Consider the following 22,952-nt stretch of genomic DNA (forward strand, 5'->3'; position numbering starts at 1 on the left):
GCAAAAATCCTCAATAAAATATTAGCAAACCGAATTCAGCAATGCATTAAAAATATCATACACCATGATCAAGTTGGATTTATTCCTGGGATGCTAGGTTTGTTCAATATCTGTAAATCAATGTGATATATCGAATTAACAAATTGAAAGATAAAATACATATGATCATATTATTAGGTAATATCTCAGCAAAGTGGGAATAGAAGGAACATATCTCAATATAATAAAAGCCATAAATAACAAACTTACAGCTAACATCATACTAAATGAAGAAAGGCTAAAAGCATTTTCTTTAAGATCAGAAAGTAGACAAGAATACCACTTTCACTTCTATTCAACATTGTATGGGAATCAGACAAGAAAAAGAAGTAAAAGGCATTCAAATTGGAAAGAAAGAAGTAAAACTGTTATTATTGTAGATGATATGATACTACATATAGAGAACACTAAAGATTCCAACAAAAACTATTAAAACTGATAAATGATTTCAGTAAACTAGCAGAATACAAAATTAATATTTAGAAGTTCATTGCATTTTTTAATACATTTAATACATTTCAAGTATATAGTACATTGGTTAGACATCTATAATATTCATAAAACTATCCCTCCAATTGCTCCCTCCCTCACCAGGCCCTCCACTTAGCCATTATATTAATGCTAACTGCATTCCCACTGGCACGCTCCCCATGCCTAATGATCAACTACTAATTTGTACTTCTTTAACTCTTCACCCCATTCTCCCAGCCTCCTAAACACCGACTGTCCGTTACCAAATTGTCCACTACATTTGTGAGTCTGTTTTTGATTAGTTTGTTCTTTTTGTTCCTTAGAAACAGCATATAAGTGAAATCATATGTTATCTATCTTCCTCTGTTTGACTTATCTCACTCAGCACAATAACCTCTAGGTCCAACCATGTCATTGCAAATGGTAGGATTTCATTTTTTTAATGGCTAAGTAATATGCCATTGTATATATGAACTATAATTTCTTTATCTAACCATCTGTTGATGGACATTTAGGTTGCTTCCATATCTTGGCTATTGTAAATTGTGCTGCCATGAATATTGGAGTACATAGATCTTTACGAATTGTTGTTTTGGTTTTCTCTGGATAAATACTCAGAAGTGCACTTGCTGGGTCAAAAGGTATATCCATTTTTTAAATTTTTTGAGGAACCTCCATACTGTTTTCTATAGCGGCTGTACCAATTTGCAATCCCACCAATGGTGTATGAGGGTTCCCTTTTCTCCATATCCTTGCCAACACTTGCTGATTTTTGATTTATTGATGATAGCCATTCTGACAGTTGCGAGGTGATATCTCATTTTGGTTTTAATTTGCATTTCTTTGATTAGCGACCTTGAGCATCTTTTCATGTGTCTGTTAGTGATCTGTATTTCCTCTTTGGAGAAGTATCTGTTCAGGTCTTCTGTCCATTTTTTAATTGGATTGTTTTTTTGTTGTTGTTGAGTTGCATAAGTTCTTTATAAATTTTGAATATTAACCCCTTATCAGATGTATCATTAGAAATATCTTCTCTCAAAGAGTCAGTTGTCTTTTTGTTTTGTTGATGGTTTCCTTTGTTGTACAAAAAATTTTAGTTTGATGTAGTCTCATTTGTTTATTTTTTTCTTTTGTTTCTCTTGCCTGAGGAGATATATTTGAAAAGAAATTCCTGTTAGTATTATCAGAGACCTTATGGCCTGTGTTTTCTTCTAAAAGTTTTATGGTTTTGTGTCTTACATTTAAAACTTTAATCCATTTTGTGTCTATTCTTGTATATGGTGTAAGAAGGAAGTCCAGCTTTTTTTGCATATATCTGTCTAATTTTTCCAACACCATTTATTGAAGAGACTGTCTTTACCCCATTGTATATTCTTACCTCCTTTGTCAGCATATAGGCATGTATTTATTTCTGGGCTCTCCTTTCTGTTCCATTGATCAATGTATCTGTTTTTATGCCAGTACCATGCTGTTTTGATTACTGTACCCTTGTAGTATAGTTTGATATCAGGTAGTATGATACCTCCAACTTTGTTCTTCTTTCTCAAGATTGCCAAAGCTATTCAGGTTTTTTTATGGCTCCATATAAATTTTAGTATTGTTGGTTCTAGCTCTCTGAAAAATGCTATTGGTGTTTTGATAGGGATTGCCTTGAATGTATAGATTGCTTTGGATAGTATGATCATTTTATCAATGTTGGTTCTTCCTATCCATGAACAGGGTGTATGCTTCCATTTATTTGTATCTTCTTCAATTTATTTTTTCAATGACATATAATTTTCTGAAAATAGATCTTCTACCTTCTTGGTTAATTTGAATCCCAGGTATTTTATAGTTTTTAATGCAATTGTAAATGGGATTGTTTTCTTAAATTCTCTTTCTGAAAGTTCATCATTGGTGTATAAAAATGCCACTGATGTCTGAATATTTATTTTGTAACCTACTACTTTACTGAATTCATTGACCAGTTTTTTGGTGGAATGTTTAGGGTTCTCTATATATAGTATCATGCCATTGGCAAATAATGAGAGATTTACTTCTTTTCCAATATGGATGCCTTTTATTTCTATTTCTTTTGTTATTGCTGTGTCTAAGACTTCTAATACAATGTTGAAGAAGAGTGGTGAAAGTGGACATCCTTGTCTTATCCCTGTTCTTAAGGAAAATGTTTTTAGCCTTTCCCACTGAGTATGATGGTAGCTGTAGGTTTGTCACACATGGCCTTTATTATGTTGAGATATGTTTCCTCTAATCCCACTTTGCTGAGAATTTTATCATAAATGGATGCTGGATTTAGTCGAACACTTTTTCTGCATCTATTGATATGATCATATGGTTTTTATCTTTCAATTTGTTAATGTGGTATATCACATTAATTGATTTGCAGATATTCAACCAACCTTGCATCCCAGAAATAAATCCAACTTGATCATGGTGTATGATATTTTTAATGTATTGCTGAATTCAGTTTGCTAATATTTAGTTGAGGATTTTTGAATATGCGTTTATAAGAGATATCGGCTTATAATTTTTCCTTCCTTCCTTCCTTCCTTCCTTCCTTCCTTCCTTCCTTCCTTCCTTCCTTCCTTCCTTCCTTCCTTCCTTCCTTTCTTTCTTTCTTTCTTTCTTTCTTTCTTTCTTTCTTTCTTTCTTTCTTTCTTTCTTTCTGTATTGTCTTTGCCTGGTTTTGGAATGAAGGTAATGGTGGCCTCATAAAAGGATTTAGGGACCCTTCCCTCTTGAATTTTTTGGAATAGTTTGAGAAGAATAGGTGATAATTCTTCTTTAAATCTTTGGTAAAATTCACTTATGAAGCCATCTGGTCTAGGACTTGTTTGGGGGGAGGTTTTTGATTACTGATTCTATTTCATTGGTAGTAATCATCAGTTCAGATTTTATGCTTTTTCTTGATTCAGTCTTGGGAGATTGTATGTTTCTAAGAATGTGTCCATTTCTTCCAGATTGTTAAATTTTTGGTGTATAATTGCTTGTAGTATTTTCTTATGATCCATTGTATTTCGGTGGAGTCTGTGGTTATTGCTCCTCTTTCATTTCTGATTTTATTTATTTGAGTCCTCTCTCATTTTCCTTGATGAGTCTGGCTAAGGGTCTGTTAATTTTTATTTATCCTTTCAAAGAATCAGCTCTTGGTTTCATTAATCTTTTGTATTGTTTTTCTAGACTCTATTTCATTTATTTCTGCTCTCATCTTTATTATTTCCTTACCTCTATTCCCTTTGGGCTTTATTTGCTGTTCTTTTCTAGGTCTTTTAATTGTAAGGTTAGATTGTTTACTTGAGTTTTTTCTTGCTTCTTGGGGTAGGCCTGTATTGCTATGATTTTCCCTCTTAGGACTGCTTTCGCTGTGTCCCATAAATTTTGAGTCATTGTGTTTTCATTTTCATTTGTCTCTAGGTATCTTTTGATTTCTCCCTTGATCTCATTAATAACCCATTCATTGTTTAGTAGCATGTTTTTAGCCTCCATGGTTTTGTATATTTTTCAGTTTTTTTCTTGTAGTCGATTTCTAGTGTCATACCATTGTGATCAGAGAAGACAGTTGATATGATTTCAATCTTCTTAAATTTATAGAGACTTTTTCTGCACACTAAATGTGGAATATCCTTAAAAATGTTCCATATGCACTTGAGAAGAATGTATATTTTTCTGCTTTTGGGTAAAATGCTTTGAAAATATCTACTAACTCCATCTGTTCTAGTGTATCTTTTAGTCCCGTTGTTTCCTTGTTGATTCTTTGCCTGGAAGATCTGTCCATTGGTGTCAATAGAATGTTAAAGTCTCCTACTATGAATGTATTACTATTGATTTCTCCTTTTATGTCAGTCAATAATTGCTTTATGTATGTAGGTCTTCCTATGTTGGGTGCATATATGTTTACTAGGGTTATTTCCTTGTGATTTATCCCTATATTATTATGTAATGTCTCTTTTTTTATCTCTTATTATAGCTTTTGTTTTAAAATCTATTTTAGCTAATGTAAGTATTGCTACCCTGGCTTTTTTTTTCATTTCCATTTGCTTGAAATATATTTTTCCATCCCTTTACTTTCAGTCTGCGTGTCTCGTTTGATCTGAAGTATGTCTCTTGTAGACAGAATCTGCATGGGTCTTGTTTTCTTATCCATTCCGTCACCCTATGTCTTTTGATTGGAGCATTTAATCCGTTTACATTTAATTACTGACAGGTATATTATTACTGTCATTTTATTATTCATATTTGTTATTTGTATTTTCTTTTTTATTCCTTCTCTTTTTACAGGAGACCCTTTAACATTTCTTGTAATGCTGGCTTGTTGGTGACGAATTCCTTAAGCTTTTTTATGTCTGAGAAGCTCTTTATTTCACCTTCCATTTTAATCAAGCACCTTGCTGGGTAGAGCATTCATGGTTGTAGGTTCTTGTTTTTTATATTTTTAAATAATTCTTTCCATCCCTTCTGTCCTGCAAAGTTTCCCTTGAAAAGTCAGTAGACATTCTTATGGGCTACCCTTGTAAGTAACCAGCTTCCTTTCTCTTGGTGCTTTTAATATTATCTCTTTGTCTTTGACCTTTGGCATTTTAATTATGATATGTCTTGGTATAGGTCTGTTTGAATTCTTCTTGTTTGGAACCCTTTGTGCTTCTTGAACTTGTATGTCTCATTCCTTTGCCAGTTTAGGGAAGTTTTCTGTTATTATTTCTTCAGATAGAATCTCAATCTCTTGCTCTCTATCTTCCTCTTTAGGTACTCTTATGATTCAGATATTTTTATGCTTCATGTTGTTCCAGAGATCTCTTTAACTATTCTCATTTTTTTTCAAATTCTTTTTATTTGTTGTTGTTTTGATTGGGTGTATTCAGCTACCTCATCTTCTAATTCACTGATTTGATCTTCTGCTTCATATAATCTACCGTTGAATCCATCTAGTATTTTCTTCATTTCAGTTATTGTATTCCTCATTTCTTTCTGGTTATTTTTTATGGTTTCTATATCCCTTTTTTATGCTCTTATCATGATCATCCATTCTCCGCATGTTTGTTGAGCTCTGACTTTGGTAGGTTGCTTACCTCCATTTCATTTAGTATATCTTCTGGAGTTTTCTCTTGTTGTTTCATTTGTGGCATGTTTCTTTGTTTTCTCATTTTATTAGCCTCACTATGTTCATTTCTATGTGTCAGGAATATTTATTTCATCTCTCAGCTTTGGTCAGTTGGCCTAATGTGGAAGGTGTCCTGTGTGGTCCAGTAGAGCTCTGGAGGTGACTTTGTGTAGGTTGTGTGTGATCTTCTGTTGTTGCCAAGCCTTTATTGTTGTTAGTAGATCAGTGGGTGGTATTAACGTTCAGGCTTACTAATTGTGGGAACTGGCTGCGCTCTCAGGATAACTTGTTGCGTGGGGGCTGACCTCACTGAGTGGAATTTGCCCTAGCAGTCTTGTGTACTTGTTGCAGCCACACTTTGTGTGTATCACTACTAGAACCAGTCAGGAGTTCCTCCGTTGTGGTCTGGTGCCAGCTTCCAGATATATTGGTTTTGTGTCCCCTTGGAAGGGGCTTCCCCATAGGGCAAGGTCAGCCACTGCTTTTGATTGCTCAGAGATACTCGGTGAGAAATAAAAAGCGATCCGCTGATGGTTGTTGCCTATGCTGGATCTATAGGTAAGTGGACGAGACAATGCTGTATGCAGCTTTCAGTTATCCCTTGTCCCTGACCTATGACGGTTTAGCAGAAGGACAAGTGTTCCTCAAGGCCTGATACTGCCTATCAGTTGCATGTAAGTCTATGAAACTGTATGAGCCTTTGGGTGATATGTGTGTTGAGTGGTGCAGAGACCCCAGGAGTCTCCTGAGTCTAGTGAGTAAATTTCCCCCTGCCACTTCAGTGTCAGTTTGTATGCCCATGCTGTCTCTGTGGCTCATTTTACAAGTTTCTACTCATTGCAAGGTCAACTGCTGCCCACCCTGGGCCTAAATGCACTACCCCAAGCAGGGGTAGCTGCCTTTCAATGTACAGCAGGCACTTTGTGTACTGGATGGGGCAGGAGCTCAGAAAGTTAAGGGCTGTCAGGGCAATAAAGACCCCTGGATTCCCCTTAAGAGATATTGCAACTCATACAGGCAGCAGTGGTTTGTCCCCATGTTTTCTTCCAAATGCGCTCACTACGCTCGCCAAGGTCCATTGCCTGTGTTAACTGCTCAACCCTAGAGCCAAGCAGGGCACAAAAGGCTGCTTGTCAATGGGCTGCAATCACTTTGTGGCTTGGGAGAAGTGGGATCTCAAGGTGATAAGTTCTGTTTGATGAATATTGCCTCAGTTTTGCTGCAACTTCTATGCCTGGGTGTTCTTGCTGTAGACCCAGATCACAGTGAAATTAATTGCTATCAGGGGCATTCCCACAGACCCCTGTGCTCCCTTGACACAATATTGCAACTCTTGCAGGCAGCAAAGGTCTACCTGCCATTGATTTCCATGCAATGACCACCCTGTGCCAGCCAAAGTTTTTTGCCTTGTGGGTTAGGTAATTAGGGGATGGGAAGGACAGGGCTGTGTCAGTTCATCGTCAGTGGGCCACCTGGGGCAATTTGTGGGTAGGGTGGGGTGGGGTCTCAGAGAGACAATGGCAATTAGATCAATACAGCCTCAGTATGCCTGCAAATTTGGTAACTTTTGTGAGTTTCTGCAGGCCACCCAAATCACAGCAAGACCAGCTGCTTGCTGGGACTGACCAACAGGTCCCTGATATCTCCACAAGTTCACGTTGGCTATAGCAATCTTCCTGACCCTATCTCTGAAATGAGGCTCACAGCGCTGGCCAAAGTTGCAGGGATTAGAAACGCCTCTCACAATGACGGCCACACTGCTGTGAATATTTGGCTCTGAATCACTTGGATCAGGGCTTGGCAACCATCCAGGAACAACTTCTCTAGGCAGTCTGCAGGTTAGGCTGATCCCTTCAAACCAGTGCTCCCTAATCTCTCTGTGGGAGGGGTCTGCACAATCAAGGTGTCATGGTCTGTAGGTTACCCTGTAGAGGGGCTGAACTAAGGCACAATGGTGGATGCCTTTCCAGCCCTCATTCTGACTCCAGGTAAAAAGAGACTTTCTCAGAATGAATTCCGCTTGAGCCTCTGACCCACCACTGGTGTTCTGGGTGAGTGTCTGCAGGTCAGACAACCTTTGTGTGAGACCTTCAAGGGGCGTCTAGGGGTTCGGTCACCTTCTGTTTCACTCAGATGGCCAAATTCCCTCTAGTTTCTACAGTTAGAGTTATTGGAATCTTCTCTTCCCTGGGCTGGGCCCCTGTGCTGGAGAGCCCCTAGATGAGACCAAGACCCCTCTCTCCTTCAGAAGAGCCTCTTCAGCCTTGTTCTCCATCCTGGTGACTCTCCACCACCCGCAGATGCGGGTCCAGCCCAATTTTGACTTTGCCCCTCCTATCAGCTTCGATGTAGCTCCTTTATATTATCAGATGTAGGTGTTATGATCAGCTGGACTTCAGGTGATTCTCTACATTGTTTATTTTATAATTTGGTTGTAATTTCAATGCAGTCCTGGGAGGAGATGAACCCTGCTTCTACCTAGTCCACCATCTTCCCATGACTTTTGGTTGCATTTTTACACACCAATAATTAGCTATCAGAAAGATAAATTAGTCTACGGCCATGCTATCCTGAACATGCCTAATTCTGTCTGATCTTGGAAGCTAAGCCGGGTTGGGCCTGGTTGGTACTTGGATGGGAGACCACCTATGAGGACCAGGCGCTGTAGACATAAAAAAAATAAAAAATGAGATATTGTATACTGACAAGGTCCTTGCAATCTGCGAGGTCAACCAAGGGTTGCCTCATCTAAAAAAAAAAAGAGAGAGAAATTAATAAAATAATCCCATTTACAATTGCATCAAAAAGAACAAAACATCTAGAATTCAAATTAACCAAAGAGGTAAAAGACCTATTCTCGGAAAATTATAAGTCACTGGAAAAAGAAATTGAAGGAGATACAAATAAATGGAAGCATATACTGTTCTATGAGCAGGCAGAATCAACATCATTAAAATGGCCATACCACCCAGAGCAATCTATAAAGATTCAATGCAATCCCTATAAAAATTCCAATGGCATTTTTCAGAGAACTAAAACAAATAATCTGAAAATTTATATGGAATCATAGAAGACTTTGAATAGTCATAGCAATCTTGAGAAAGAAGAACAAATTTGGAGGTGTCATTCTACCTGATGTCAAACTACTCTACAAGGCTATAGAAAACAAAACAGCATGGTACTGGTATAAAAACATATACATAGTTCAATGGAACAGGATAAGGAACCCAGAAATAAACTCATGCCTATATGGCCTTTTAGTCTATGACAAAGTAGGCAAGAATAGACAACGGGGTAAAGACAATCTCTTCAACAAATGGTGTTGGGAAAACTGAATGGATGCATTAAAAAATAGAAATTGGATTACCTTCTTACACCATATATAAGAATAAACTCAAATGGATTAAAGACTTAAATGTAAGACCTAAAACCATAAATCTCTTAGAAGATAACATAGGCAGTAAACTCTGATCTTGCTAATAGTAACTTTTTTTTTCTTGATATAACTTCTCGGGCAAAGGAAACGAAAGAAAAAGGAAACAAATGGACTATATCAAACTAGAATGTTTTTGCACAGCAAAGGAAACCATCAACAAAATGAAAAGAAAATCGGATGAATAGAAGAGTATATTCGCCCTTTATCCATCTGATAAGGGGTTAATATCTAAAATTTATAATGAACTCATACAACTGATCAACAACAAAAACGAACAAACAAACAATCCAATTAAAAAATGGGCAGAATACCTGAATAGATATTTTTCCAAAGAGGAAATACGGATGGCCAATAGACAGATGAAAAGATACCCAACATTAGTAATCATCAGAGAAATGGAAATTAAAACCACAATGAGATATCATCTCACATCTGCCAGCATGACTATCATCAATTAGTCAAAAAACAACACTTGTTGGCGAGGATGTAGAGAAAAAGAAATCTTCATACACTGTTTGTTGGTGGGATTGCAAAATGCTATTGCTACTACAGAAAACAGTCTGGAGGTTCCTTGAAAAAATAAAAATGTATATAACTTTTGACTCAGTAATTGCATTTCTGGATATTTATCCAAAGAAAACCAAAACACTAATTAATTTATAAAGATCTATGCAACCCTATGTTCACAACAGAACTATTCACAATTGCCAAGATATGGAACCAACCTCAGTGCCTGTGAACAGATCATTGGATAAAGAAGTTTATGTATACAATGGCATAGTGCTCAGCCATAAAAAATAAAATCTGACCATTTGCAATGAAATGGGTGAAACTTGAGGATATTATGTTGAATGAAATGTCAGACAGAAAAATAAATATCATATAATTTTGCTTATATGCAGAATCGAAAGAATAGAAAGAACAAACTAGTCAAAAACTGACTCGCAAATACATAGGACAATCTGGTGACAGCTAGAGGGGAATGGGATTAGGGGACTGGGAGAAAATGGCGAAGGGTTAAAGAAGCACAAATTAGTATTCGATAGATAGTCACAGGGATGGGGAGCACGGCATAGAGAATGCAGTCAGGAGTATTGTAATGGCTATATGTAGAGCCTGATGGATGATAGAGTAATAGGGAGGATCACTTTATATATTATATAAATGTCTAACCAATGTCCTGTATATCTGAAACTAATATAAGATAAAAATTAAAGAAAAAATAAATGTATTAGAACAGATGAATTAATGTGAAAAGTAGATGAGGGCATGAGTCTACAGGATTTCCCTAGCTAGGTATAAAGGACTAACTCATTCTGAGAAAAAAAGAGATAGATTCCAAAGCAAGCAAAATCTGGAAAATTTCAAGGAATGTTCAAATGCATTCAAATTTCCATGCTGGTGTGAACATAAATGTTAAATGAAAATGACTTGACTTTTCATGTGTCTTGAGTGGCCTTGACTGTGCTCTATACAGACAACTTGCTCCTTCAGTGTCTCTCTTCTCTCAGCCACCATTTTTCAGGCCAATGAGGTGATGACAGGCAACAATTATTTTATGGACTACTTTATAGGATCAAAATATAGTATAGCATTAAAATCTTCTAGAACAAAGAAATCTTCAGCCTAATGTTCCGAAGGCACGTCTCAGGGATAAAGCTGTCACAACCAATTAGAAGCTGTACTAATTTAGCCATAGGAGAGGACACAGGTCTGTCTATCTCTGCTGTGATGCTAGTAAATGCTTACTTTTTCTAGGATTCCAAAAGGCATATATTTGTGTAGTATAGCCCCAGAAAGGGAGAAATAAAGCTGATTAAACCATGGTCTACTTAGTGTAATTTTTATGTAACTTCAGAACATCAAATACCAAAAGATATGAATTCCTTTCAAAGTATGTCAAAAAACTTTGTACTTCTCAAGAAAATTCCTAGAACAGAGAAAATCTAAAGACGAATGCTTTAATCATTTTTTCCATTGGGATAGAGCTTACAAGGGTAAAAAACTCATCCTTCCTTATTGCTCCATGCAGAGACTTCCATTTTCTTTTTTATAAAGTGACCATTTCAAAAGATTGAACCTGAAGAACTTTGAAAGTTTAGCCTTTTGGATCTGGCAATACCTCTACTTGCTAGAATAAAAGATATTTTTGATCAATCTTTGTGGTAGCCAGCAGGGGTTGAGTGACTTACCTGAGCACTTGGAAATATTGAGATCTATGTCAGTGACAGCAATGTACACAGGAAAAGCCACACATACAGGGATGCCAACACTTCCTGGTTCTCCAAAGCAGAGCTCAAAGTTTCCTTCAATTAGGAAGAGTAACCATGTTGACCTCCGTCCTTCTTCCCTAGTTTCTGCATCTTAGCTCAGTGCTACAATGTGGGTAACTGTATGTTCTGCAACCTCTGACAATGCCTTGTCTCTTCATGTTTTTCCTAATTTGCTAAACACACAGAGATTAGAGGAGACTTACCTTAGTTCCAAAATACTAACAGAGTTTCCTGAGGGAAATATTCGTCTTACAAAATTGAAGTCGCCAACATACACACTACCATCAGGGCCAGAAGCTAAGGCAATAGGAGCAAAGAGTTTGTTGTTGTAGGCTGGGCCATTACAGTTGGTACAGGCTACACTCCTTTGGTGTCCATTACCCATTATGGTCGATATGACTGGGGGTTGCTGGGAAATAAACATATTTTCTCCGTTCCCTTTATGTATGATTCCTAGATCCAGGGGAAAAAATAGAATAAAACAAAAATAATTACCACACTATATTCTCAGTGACATTTTAATTTCTCTCTCATTGTTCATAGCAGGAAGGAGGTTTGTCCTGATGTAAAAGAACTTGATAGTGAAACACACTGACCTTGGTTTTGTTTAACTGCATAGTCACAACAATTAGTAGCATAATGCTTCGCCTCAGTTGGTCCTTCTGTAAAATGCAGTAATATAACTTGTTCCTTTAATGCGAATTCTAAGTGCCTCAATAAAGCATTTGATGACTTTTAATGATGTCATGTTTATTTTGGCTGAATTATCTGTGTCTTATTTTTCATCTCTGGCTGACTCCCTCTTGATACCTGGTACGTACTTGTCTGATTTCAAATTACCCTCACTATGCAACTGGTTCCTGAAAAGGGAATATCAGTCAATTTTAATATTAACCTTAGCAAAACACAACCAGGAAGGTAATCTACTTCTATGAAAAGGAATCATACTTCTAGAATGTACTTCAAAAATATAAGAAAGGGACTTGAATTTTCCACTCTTTTGGACCATATCTCACTATGGCCCAAAAGAAACAGAGATACTGACTTATGAAAATGCTGGAAAATACTGTGCAGTCATTCTCTTTGTGTACTATTATCCAATCACTCAGCTTTAACTCTCATCTCTATATGCTAAAATTTTCTCCTGTCCACAGTTCTCACCTGACAAGCAATTTCCTGCTATATCTCTTTACTTGGATCTCCACAGGTACCTCAAACTCAACATATTTAAAACTGAACTCATCATTTTTCTGCACCCTTTATCTAAGTCTGCTCTTCTTCCTGTGTTCCCAACTCATGAGTGACATCACCACACGTGTATTTATCTAAGTTGGAAATGTGGGAATTATCATGGCCCTTCTTTCTTTTATTCTGTAGATCTAATCACTAAACTTCCAATGAGTCTATCTTCTAAAATATGTTGAACCAGTTTTGTCATCTCCATTATTACCACTACTTCTTTAGATCAGTTTGTCTTAACTTCTTGGTCTCCATGTATACCTTTCTCTAAACCATCATGCACACCCCTGCCACAGAGATCATTTCAATCTGTGGCTTAAATCCTTTCAATAGCTCCATATCCTTTATGTGATAAGGGGCACATTCCTTGTTATTAAGGCATACAAAGTCTTCCACGATTTGGCTGTTACTTACTTCTTCAGTCTCCTCTCTCATTGTCCTCTCATTTGTATCCTGAGTTTTAGCTACAGTGAACTATTTACAATCATTCTCACATAATTACATTCCTCTCTACTTTTGTACATGCTAGTCTCTCTCTCTTAAATGCCCTCCTCATCTTGTCTGCTTGGGGAACTCTTACCTATCCTTTACAACTCAGCTCAGTTGTTCCCCAATGCTCTGTCCAGGCAGAATTAGTTACTCTTTCCCCTGCATGCCCACAGTTTGTTTTCCATAGCTCTATCATTACACTTATCATATTGTATGATGCAGTTTTCATTACTTTTCTACCTTCCCCATTAGAACATGAGTTCCTTAAAGGCAGACACTCTGTCTTATTCTTTTCTGCATTTTAGTGGTAATCCCTGTGCCAAGTCATTATAAGTGCTTAGTAAATGTTGAAAAGAGGCTTTGAGTCTCTTGTAGTTTCCGTGTCCAAATCCCAGTTATTTTGCAAACCTGCTGCACCTGAGAAGATAATCCAAGGAACAGGTACTGCTGTGCTAAATAAATAGCTCAAGTCTGCCCAGAATGAGCCAGAGTAGGTAAAACATTCATACTGTGAGAGGCAGGCCAATGTCAGACTGAAGCAACTGACAGCAAATGAATGAATAAAGTTATCTCGTACAGTCTGATTTTAATCCCATGACCTCAGTTATCTTTCTCCTTGAACTGCCTTTTACTCTCCCTAAACATTTTGGTCTCACAGTCCTATAATGGAGACTATTGATTACTGGGAAATAGGAAGAGTGTTGGCAAAAATAAAGAAGGTAAAACGGGTACGGCACCATAACGCCAAATGTACTTAGAAGGGGCCTTCTAGAAAACAGAAATCCCATACATCATAGAGCCTTTGGATTTCAAATCTAAGTATTTTTACTTCCCCTCCTAAGGTGATTTCTGGTTATTTTTTCAACATATGATCTGTAGGAGCAGTTACGAGTTTATGTCCCAAAAAATTGACCTTTCATTGCAGAACTATGCGATATCTTGAAGATCACTACTTTCTTACAAATTTTATTAATAATTTACTAGGCAATACAAAAGTTTCTTAAGATTTAGAATAATTAATTAAGTAAGATTAATAGGACTGAATCTCATTCTCCCAAAACACCTAATTGCAGTGTGATCAATATTATAATTTAAATGAATTGAGAAGAAGTGAATGATAACTGGAATGACAGTTGTACAACATCATTGAAAAGAAATCTCCTGACTATCAATAACTGAATATCTTACCAATGAGATTATGGTATGTTCTCTAATAAATAATGAAACCAACTATTTAGCATGTCAGTATTTCAGTAATGCACTATAAGGTATATTATTCAAAAATATTTCTAATTATTGGCTTGGAAAACCCAGATTTACTATTAATATCTATTTTCACAGGTAGATATCCATTTTTTAATATCAATATAACAGTATAATTAACAATTACTTTCAAAACTACATGTTATTATCAGGATCCTGGCAATTTAAAAACTAAAGATGGCTATTCTAAACCATTCTTCTACGCCTGTGATTCTAAAATTCTCTTTTTTATTAGAAAGCCCAGCACTCCAACAAAGGAGAAGAACGATTAAAGGAAATAAAACATAAGGCAATGTATTTTCTGATTACATCTCAACAATTGATGTCTTACTTTAACACAAGGTCTTAAAGTGCCGTATACTGAAATTACCATTCCTATTTAAAGCTGAAGCAATTGAAACGAAAACAGGCAAGCCCCTTTTCTATTGCCCTGGAAAAATAGATCATTTTGAAGGGTATTTTTGTTGTTTCAAGAATTTGTTTAATTTCCTACATAGAACCAGGGCATAACACCTTGCAACAATGATTTAAAAACCAATTCCTCTGCAAAAGGTTGGCTTTGTAATATTGTTCTTGATCAATTACTTCTGCCTCCCTTCCAGTTTATTCTACCACACATGCTCATTTTGAAACAGAATCAAATGATCCTAGGACAACACATATTATTTACATGAAAGCCAACTTCCTGCTAAGGATTGGGTGTTTTGTTAATAGCCTACTGCACATTTCCCCTCTCTGTTTCCCCCCACCCTTTTTTTCCCCCAAAGCCAAATCTATTGTATAATAAGTTAAGCATACTTTTAAATACACTGCTCATATCCTCCTGCTACCTTGCTCAGAACTTCTTTTGAAGCTTATAAATAAGTTTAAAATAAAAATTCCCCTTGGAAGCCAGTGAGCAGTGTTTCATGTTGATTTCAAAGAAGAAATCATTTTTCTGACTTACGAATAAAGAACATAATATATATATTTCTCTTAGGACTTGACCGAGAGGATATAAACACAAACTAGAAGATATTCCAGTGTGATCAATGAAAATTTACTTCCTCTCCCAGTAAAACCATTGTGGACACACTACTGGCCTATCTCGGAGGCCAAGTTAAAGGAAATTCTTCATCCATTTCAGACAGATGACAGTATCCAATTAGTACTCTGGATTGTTCTTTCTAATAATTTTTAACACTCAACTGGCAGGAAATATTAGAGAGTATGTTTGATATAAATATATACTATAATAAATAGTTTACTCTGTAATAGATGATGCATGTACGCATTTTTATTTCACATAATTAAAAAAAACTGATGTATCTTAAGAGGAATGAATATGCACTCTATGTAATCAGTAAGAAGATGTATTTTGAAGGCATAAAATTGAAAAACACAAGTTCTGGTGTTTATCTCAGTGAAAGTAGGAACCATCTCTATATATCAGGCATAATATTTGGAAACAATTCTCCACAACCCATGGTTAATTGTCAGGTAAATATAATTGCTGTAATTGAAATGACAAATGGTCTGAAACCACTGCCTACTAGAAACTGCCCACTTCATAATGATTATGGAACCAAAGAATAACTGAAGAATTGAATGACAGCTGACATCCAATCTAATTACAGGTGTCTTTTTAACCAGAAAGAAAAAAACTGGGTGTAGATTCTTATTTCTAATATGCTATCTGTCTCAGATAAAAAAGCAGAGTGTCTAAATAATTAGGCTTTTACAAGGAAGAGGAGAAGTGGGGGAATTTGGAGAGATATCGATCTTGCCTTAATCAGTCAGAAAAGACTATCTGACTTGAAAGGGGAAAGAGCATTGCTTTCTAAATTGGTTGCTTCCCAAAGCTGCTCCCTCACACTTATTCCTCCTTCTAAAATTCCCTTTGTTGATGGGATGTAGACTTTGAAAATGTCCCAAGAGTGATGTTCATGTCCAAGGTCAGGCTGAAAGGCAATGGTAGAGCTGCCTTCGGATCTGTTCCTGGAAAGTGTGATCGGTTCTTGGTTAGAAATACAATGTGCATACAAATGAGATGATAAAATGCACAAATGTTCTGTTTTTTTTAAAAAACTATCTAAAGTAAGGTTTCTTTCTCAAAATAAAATTCTCAGAAAGAGAAAGAAAGCAGATTTAGTAGGGCTGGGTGAGCACAAATGATCTTTTTGGGGTTATTAGAATCTTCTAAAACTGTGTAGTGATGGTTGCACAACTACGATTTACTAAAAATCAATGAAGTGTACACTTAAAATGTGTAAAGTTTATGTTGTATAAATTAAACTTCAATAAAGTTGCTAAGGAGATTCTCAGAATAATATGGTAGTTGTTACCTAAAAACTAATTATTGGCAAATAAGGGCTGTAAAGAACATTTGCAGAAATGGGGGGGGGAGCACAGCAAATTTTCTAAATGGCTCCCCTCTGTTTAAATTTTTAAGCCTGTGAGAAGCAAATGGTAAGAGGATACAGGACTGGTCGCACACAGCTTGGGGCTGACTCTATTGAGGTCATTTTCCACTTTGCGTTTAATGTCAATGACAGGCATTTGAAAGAGACAATCCATACAAGCCAATAAAAGTGAGTAGAAAAGTAATGACTGCTTAAAATGTCAAACTCTTTCAAATCAAAATAAAAAAACTAATAATTTAATAAGTGGCATCTGCCCTTTCATTTTTATACTTTTAAAACTGTGATTCTCCTTTTGACAATGGGAAAAAGTTGACATTTTATATCTGTTCCTGAATCTTTGCTTTTAAAAAGTAAACATGCTGAAATGGAATTTAGAATCCTCCTTGAAAGTGGAGACGGAAGTATAGCAGAGGCATATAGCAATAGACTCATTCATCTTCAGGATCTCACGCAGAGATTATGGTAGGTGGTCTCATTTAATGGTTGAAGTAAACTTAGTTAGTTTTGCCAATCAAAATTTCCCAGCCTATGTGGTTGTTTGGCTCAGCTAATCCAACAATCATGTGAATGAAGTAAGATCATAGGTGTGATTATAAAAGAGATTTCTGAGCCTTGGTCAGTTCATGACCTTACCATGTAATGGACATTAACTAGCTGTTCCACAAAGGTAAGATGGATACAAGGATGGCTGAATGAAAGATGGCTGCCTCAATATATTTACCTCCCCAATCCTGGACAAATAACCCAAAGTACATGTTCAACTAAAGGCTTCTCAAAATCTGTCTCTTTAGATGAAAAGAAATATAATTTCACAGCAGATGTTCAAATGACATTTGGATGGAAACATCAATGATTGGTTTCTCAGTAGTATGCAGAAGGAGGTGGAAGAATTGGGATGAAGCATTTATGATCAAGTTGCAAAATCAGTTTGTTGAGAGACACATGAGCTCAAAAGCCACCTATAGTCAATTCTCCTGACTTATTTAAAATTTATATTACAAACTAGGAAAAAGAGATAGCAGGAAATGTGGTCCAAGGAAGGCAAAGCCTGAAGATGGAAGTATCTTATTATTATTGCTTTTTCTTCTTTTCCTAAGTCCAAGACTTAGAAGTATTAAAACTAAGTGAAGTCAGAACTGCACTCTTTCCCCAGACTCTCACTTGCTTCCCCTGTATTCCTCCTACCTCTTCTCTTCTTTTACCCATACTGCCCCTTTATTCCTAGCTTCTTATTGGGTATATTGATCTTTATGTGTATAAACAACTATGGTGTAGGAGAAAGAACACACAACTCTAGCCACTTACTAACTGTGCAATGTTGGGTCATGCAGCCATTGGGCCTCAGATTCTTGATCATTTAAATGGGATTAATAACACATTACAGGGCTGCTGTGTTTAAAATGTGTTGGAGTTCACTAAAGCCCTTTGAAAACTGTATTACATGGATGATTCATTAATTCTAAGTTGTACATTTTGCTTCACATTTTAACATCTCTGAAATAAGTATGTATCTTACAAAAATGCATGTTATAATTTAATTGGTAGCACTTTTCATAAAATAATGGTGTACTTATAATTGATGGTGGCTTAGATTACATGAAATATGTCAGTTATTATTCTACTTTTAAAAAGTTGGTTATACTATCACATAAACTTCTTAATCACCTGGAATAGAACAATAATGATAATAAAACCCATTTATAACTTTGTAATAAAGAGATATCACTGTTCTAGCACTGATTGGAAATCAGATTATTGTATTTGGAAGGAACTATATTAATGTGGTCCTCTAGGTGGTAGACTTACAGGTAATATTTACAGGTAATATTACAGGTAATATTTTCTTTGTAATTTTTTAAGATTCTGCAATGAATATGTATTACATATGCATATATATACATACATACATATATATATACATATATGTACATATATATTTATATATATATATAACATTAAGAAAAGGTATTAATATTTTAAAAGTTGCTTACCACTTTGAAGATTTAGAATATGATGCTTATTCAACGTCCAGCCTCCTAGATTAGAAGCATCCATCTCAAAACCTTGTAAGATGACTGTCCTTTTCTCCCAGAGAATAAAGTCAGGGCAAGTTTCATATTCATAACCCACAGATACTGCAAAGAAAGAGTTAATGACACATTAGGAAATTTTAAATATTTGCTTCATTTTTGTACAGATTCAAAATTCTGTGGACATTGCATTTACTACTGAATTCTGATTTGGGTTGAAGTTTGACTGCAAATCCCTTTCTCTAGCACAGTTCGGCATAGCATCTAACGTAGCATTGGGCATTCAAAAGTGATCTGTTAGTACATATTTGATGGATAAATGAATGAGTGGATGAGTGCTTTCATTAGGTATGTATCATATATTTATAGACATTAAGCTTCAGACTGGGCTTTTGGGTTAAAGTCTGTGTTGTAAAACTGAAGAAATAAGCTCTCTGAAGGCTTAAGCTGTGGTGACATAATTTCTTTCTTTACTTTTGTAGAAGCGTGGGGAGGGCTGGCTTCTTATCTCTCCAGAGTGCAAAATGCATTTAGGAAGCTGGCTTTTGGGTACTGGGTCACTTATATAACAACTGACTACAAATGAGACTAATAAAAATTGATTTGCCTCATTTATATTTTCTCCTGTACTAGTTGGCCTTTAGTTTGTCTGAGTGCACTTAAAGTGTTTCAAGTGCTGCTAGTGTAAATTCCATTTGTGCACATTATATTTTGGTTTATGCATATAGCTAACCAACAGGATTTCACTCAACATTTGGCTCCATTGCTTATGAAGCACAGATGTTGTGCATTAAATTTGGAACCTCAGTAAGCCACTAAAATGGAAAGTGAGGAACGTGATAGCTTGGATGCCTCTGCTCTACTGAAATATGTGTAGCTCAAGTATATTGGGTCCCAGTCATTGCTTCAGTTGGTAAACCTGCTTACCTGTTGGAACCTCAGATTTCTGATTCTTGAATTTAAAATGCTTTTTGCCTTCATAATGTTTAAAAATTTAGACTATTGACTCATTACACTGCATACCCCTAAGCTTCTTTCCCCCTTTCTGGCAGTTTAAAATATCCCTAGCTGGTTGCCTGCCATTGCTTTTAAGTACCAGCTTCTACCTAACTCTTTAAATGCCCCTGGAGATCTCATTTCTTCTTTTATCATTTGGTTATGAAAACTGGTAATTAAAATGTGCACTTAAATAATGTCAGCACAATAGGTCTTAAGATGAAAAATTAAAGCAAACTAGTTTTGGTTTGTGGCATCAGATGAAAGGAAAAGATGGTAGTTTTAGTCAAACTGATTATGTGTTTATATGTATATGTGTGTGTTTGAGCACACGCACAGATAAGCTAAAAAGTTCTAATGGTTATGAATATACAACTCTAACTTTGCAGATCATCTGTGGCCAGTTTTAAATCACACACTGGCTTCTCTTTGTCCTCTACTCCAGCAAAGCTTTAATAGGGATTAGGGTCATTTTCACGGGTATGTGACTTCTGCAGTCTCATATGGTGCATGTTTAGAAAGGTCTCACATTTCGTTTAATGTTCTGCTGTCACTGTCTTGAAATCCTTAATAACACTTTTAACAAGAGGGTCTGTATTTTCATTTAACACTGGGACTTGTAGATTTTGTAGCTAGTCCTGATGGGGATGCCCTTCTCCCCTGCCATCGGCTAGTGAAGGCTCATGAAATGCAAACTCCTTTTCCTACTATTAGCAAGGGAGATCAATGGGGAGTGGGAAAGACTAATCCTGAATGGAAATCAGTTCAGATTATCTGCATCAATGCTGTTCTCTATGCAGGTAAGTAGAGATACAGATTTTCAGTGATGAAAAGGATCTGAAAGGTAATCTAGTCCAGGTTACACTCGTGGCACAAGTCATTGAAGGCTAAAATTTCCTCAATATCTTATCATAACCTGGTGCTTGCTAAAACAACTCTGATATAGTGGAAAAAGTGGGTTTCAGAATCAGAAAACACTTCGACTTTTGCATCTGCCATTATCTACCTTATCTGTGTGGTCTCAGGCAAATTATTCTCCATCTCTGGGAGTCATGTTCTTTACTAGTAAAATAATGAGAGGGGTGGAAGATAGACTAGAATTAGTGGTTCTTAGACCCTCTTGGGTCAGAAAACCTTTAATTATGAATTTGATAAAAGTTGTGGATCTTAGATAACTGCACATGCACACAAAATTTTGCATATAATTCTGGGGGGGGGGGAGGATTTCACCGACTTCCTGAAATAGATCTCAGATCAAAGACCTCCGTACTAGATAATTCTTATGATCCCCTTTTAGCACAAACAGTCTATGATTTTAAGGTGCATTCTTTAAAGATTGCATTTGATTAGTTCAAGCTGAGGATCAAACCTAAAAATCAAAGAGAGCACTGTACCTCATGTTAGAAAAATCAAGTGGTGAGAAAGCATACTTAGGGCCATATTGATGTGTAGAATAACACCATTTCTGCTTCTCTTGCCAACATTTTTATGTCTTGATTAATAAATAGTCACAACGACAGTGATTACAAGTTTCCTTTAAGCTAACATCTTCCCTACTATTGCCAGAGTCTACCTTTTGTACATTGTAAGCCTAGTGAGCTCCCCTACAATCCCTTCTCTGGAAGGTGACTTTGTAGTTTTGTGAATAAGTAGTATACCCTGGTGTCCTCCAGTGATGGTTTGGAGCCTGCTTTTCTACTTTTAGTAACAGTTAAAGATTCTCCCAACTCTGTGGCAGGAAATGCTTGCATAAAATATCAATTAAATAGTTCTCGATGCAATGATAATGAGACATACTCTTTTTACCTCCTCATTTCTGCTCTCTGAATTCCCTTCTAGTGCACAACAAAAAGAAAGCACATTGACTGTAAAACCCACAATTATATTATTTTCCCCTAGTCATAGCAAATAGCAAAAAGGCAGACACTTAATAAGTTCTCTTTATTTTATATTAGATTTACTTTCTCCTGAGAAAGTTTTATGAACTAACAAAGTTATAAATATTACTTAAGACTTGTCTAAAATTCTAACTGATTTTAATGAGAATGGCTGTGTGTTGGGGTATTTTTGTATGTGGCTCTTTGCTCAGAGTGATAAGACAAGATTTCTTTCTGACAGCAGCCCACTTAAACATAATCCTGAAATTTGCATTTGGTTGATGAGAAGGCAGACATTTCACCCCATGTAGTTGAGCTGCTCTCCAAATATAGCAGCAACCTAGATTTCCTCTCACAGAAGCAGATTGCAATACACTAAAAACCTACTCTTTTTCAAAAAATTAAATATGGAGAGAAAGGGTTACTCATGGACTGGCACTGACATTACACTCTGTTACTGTGACAGTTGAGTCTGTTAAATAAGTAGGGTGGACTACTACCATTTCCCACTCAGCCTGTTGACTATCACGTTTAATCATCAGCACAACATGGTATAGGTCACAGATTCAGCCTCTGGTGCTCTAGAGTGGGGATAAGGAAGAATAGTATAATAGGAAGTACAAAATAATTATTCATCAAAATTTCAGAGGAGCTGGAGAATATAGGTAAGTCTTGCAGTGAGTAGAGATAGCTGGGGGAGGGCGGTCCTGGACCCTGAACTACACTTCCTAGGGGCTGGCATAGTGGGTCCCATTCTAGTGTGTATCTATTGGGAAGGTAGTTGAGAAAAAGTCATTGATATGGCAGAATATCTCCTCTGAACCATGCGACCGCATCCCTTGTGACACTTAATTCTGTCTGGATTTCTGTCTTCCTTTATTATCTCCCTCACTTTCACAAAGAGATATTAATGAAATGTTCCTTAATAGTAAGGAGACATGATTGTTACTTTTTCAGAGGACTCTGTCTTCTGGTCACAGGATTGCACTTCTGACTTTACTGTTAGTCATCTTGCAAATATTACACTGGCTTATAAAGAAAGACTGCATCTTGCTCCCCCAAAGCCATTTGAAATTGGAAAAATAACTGAATGTTCATTCTACTTATCACAGCAGCAAAATTTGTATGATGTGGGGACTGTAAGAAGGCCCACTACCTTTTACACCCAATTTAGTGACTATGACATTAACCTGTAAGGGCTGAGACAGAGGATTGACATTAGGTAGCCAAGGTAAAGATGCTACGCAATGAAGCTGATCTGTAAAATATGATAAGATTAAGCAGATAATTTTTCAACAGCTTCAGACTAAGGCTTCAGAATTCATAACGGTTGCATTTA

The 22,952-nt window shown here is 36.4% G+C and overlaps 1 protein-coding gene and 1 pseudogene across 6 annotated transcripts in view; one reads left to right on the top strand and one right to left on the bottom strand.

Moving 5' to 3' along the window:
* TENM1 (teneurin transmembrane protein 1) overlaps window positions 1–22,952 on the bottom strand; it is a 995,735-nt gene that overhangs the window by 140,987 nt on the left and 831,796 nt on the right. For all 6 annotated transcript variants that reach the window (XM_036227172.1, XM_036227175.1, XM_036227174.1 and 3 more), the window contains 2 exons: window positions 18,702–18,845; window positions 11,521–11,770 (listed from right to left, as the gene is read on the bottom strand). In XM_036227172.1, the coding sequence (XP_036083065.1) occupies window positions 11,521–11,770; window positions 18,702–18,845 (394 nt within the window). The remainder of the gene's footprint in view (window positions 1–11,520; window positions 11,771–18,701; window positions 18,846–22,952) is intronic.
* On the top strand, window positions 8,161–8,279 carry LOC118608477 (annotated as a pseudogene).

The sequence above is a fragment of the Rousettus aegyptiacus genome, unplaced genomic scaffold (assembly GCF_014176215.1).
Source record: "Rousettus aegyptiacus isolate mRouAeg1 unplaced genomic scaffold, mRouAeg1.p scaffold_m13_p_9, whole genome shotgun sequence".
In the NCBI taxonomy this organism is placed as follows: domain Eukaryota; kingdom Metazoa; phylum Chordata; class Mammalia; order Chiroptera; family Pteropodidae; genus Rousettus; species Rousettus aegyptiacus.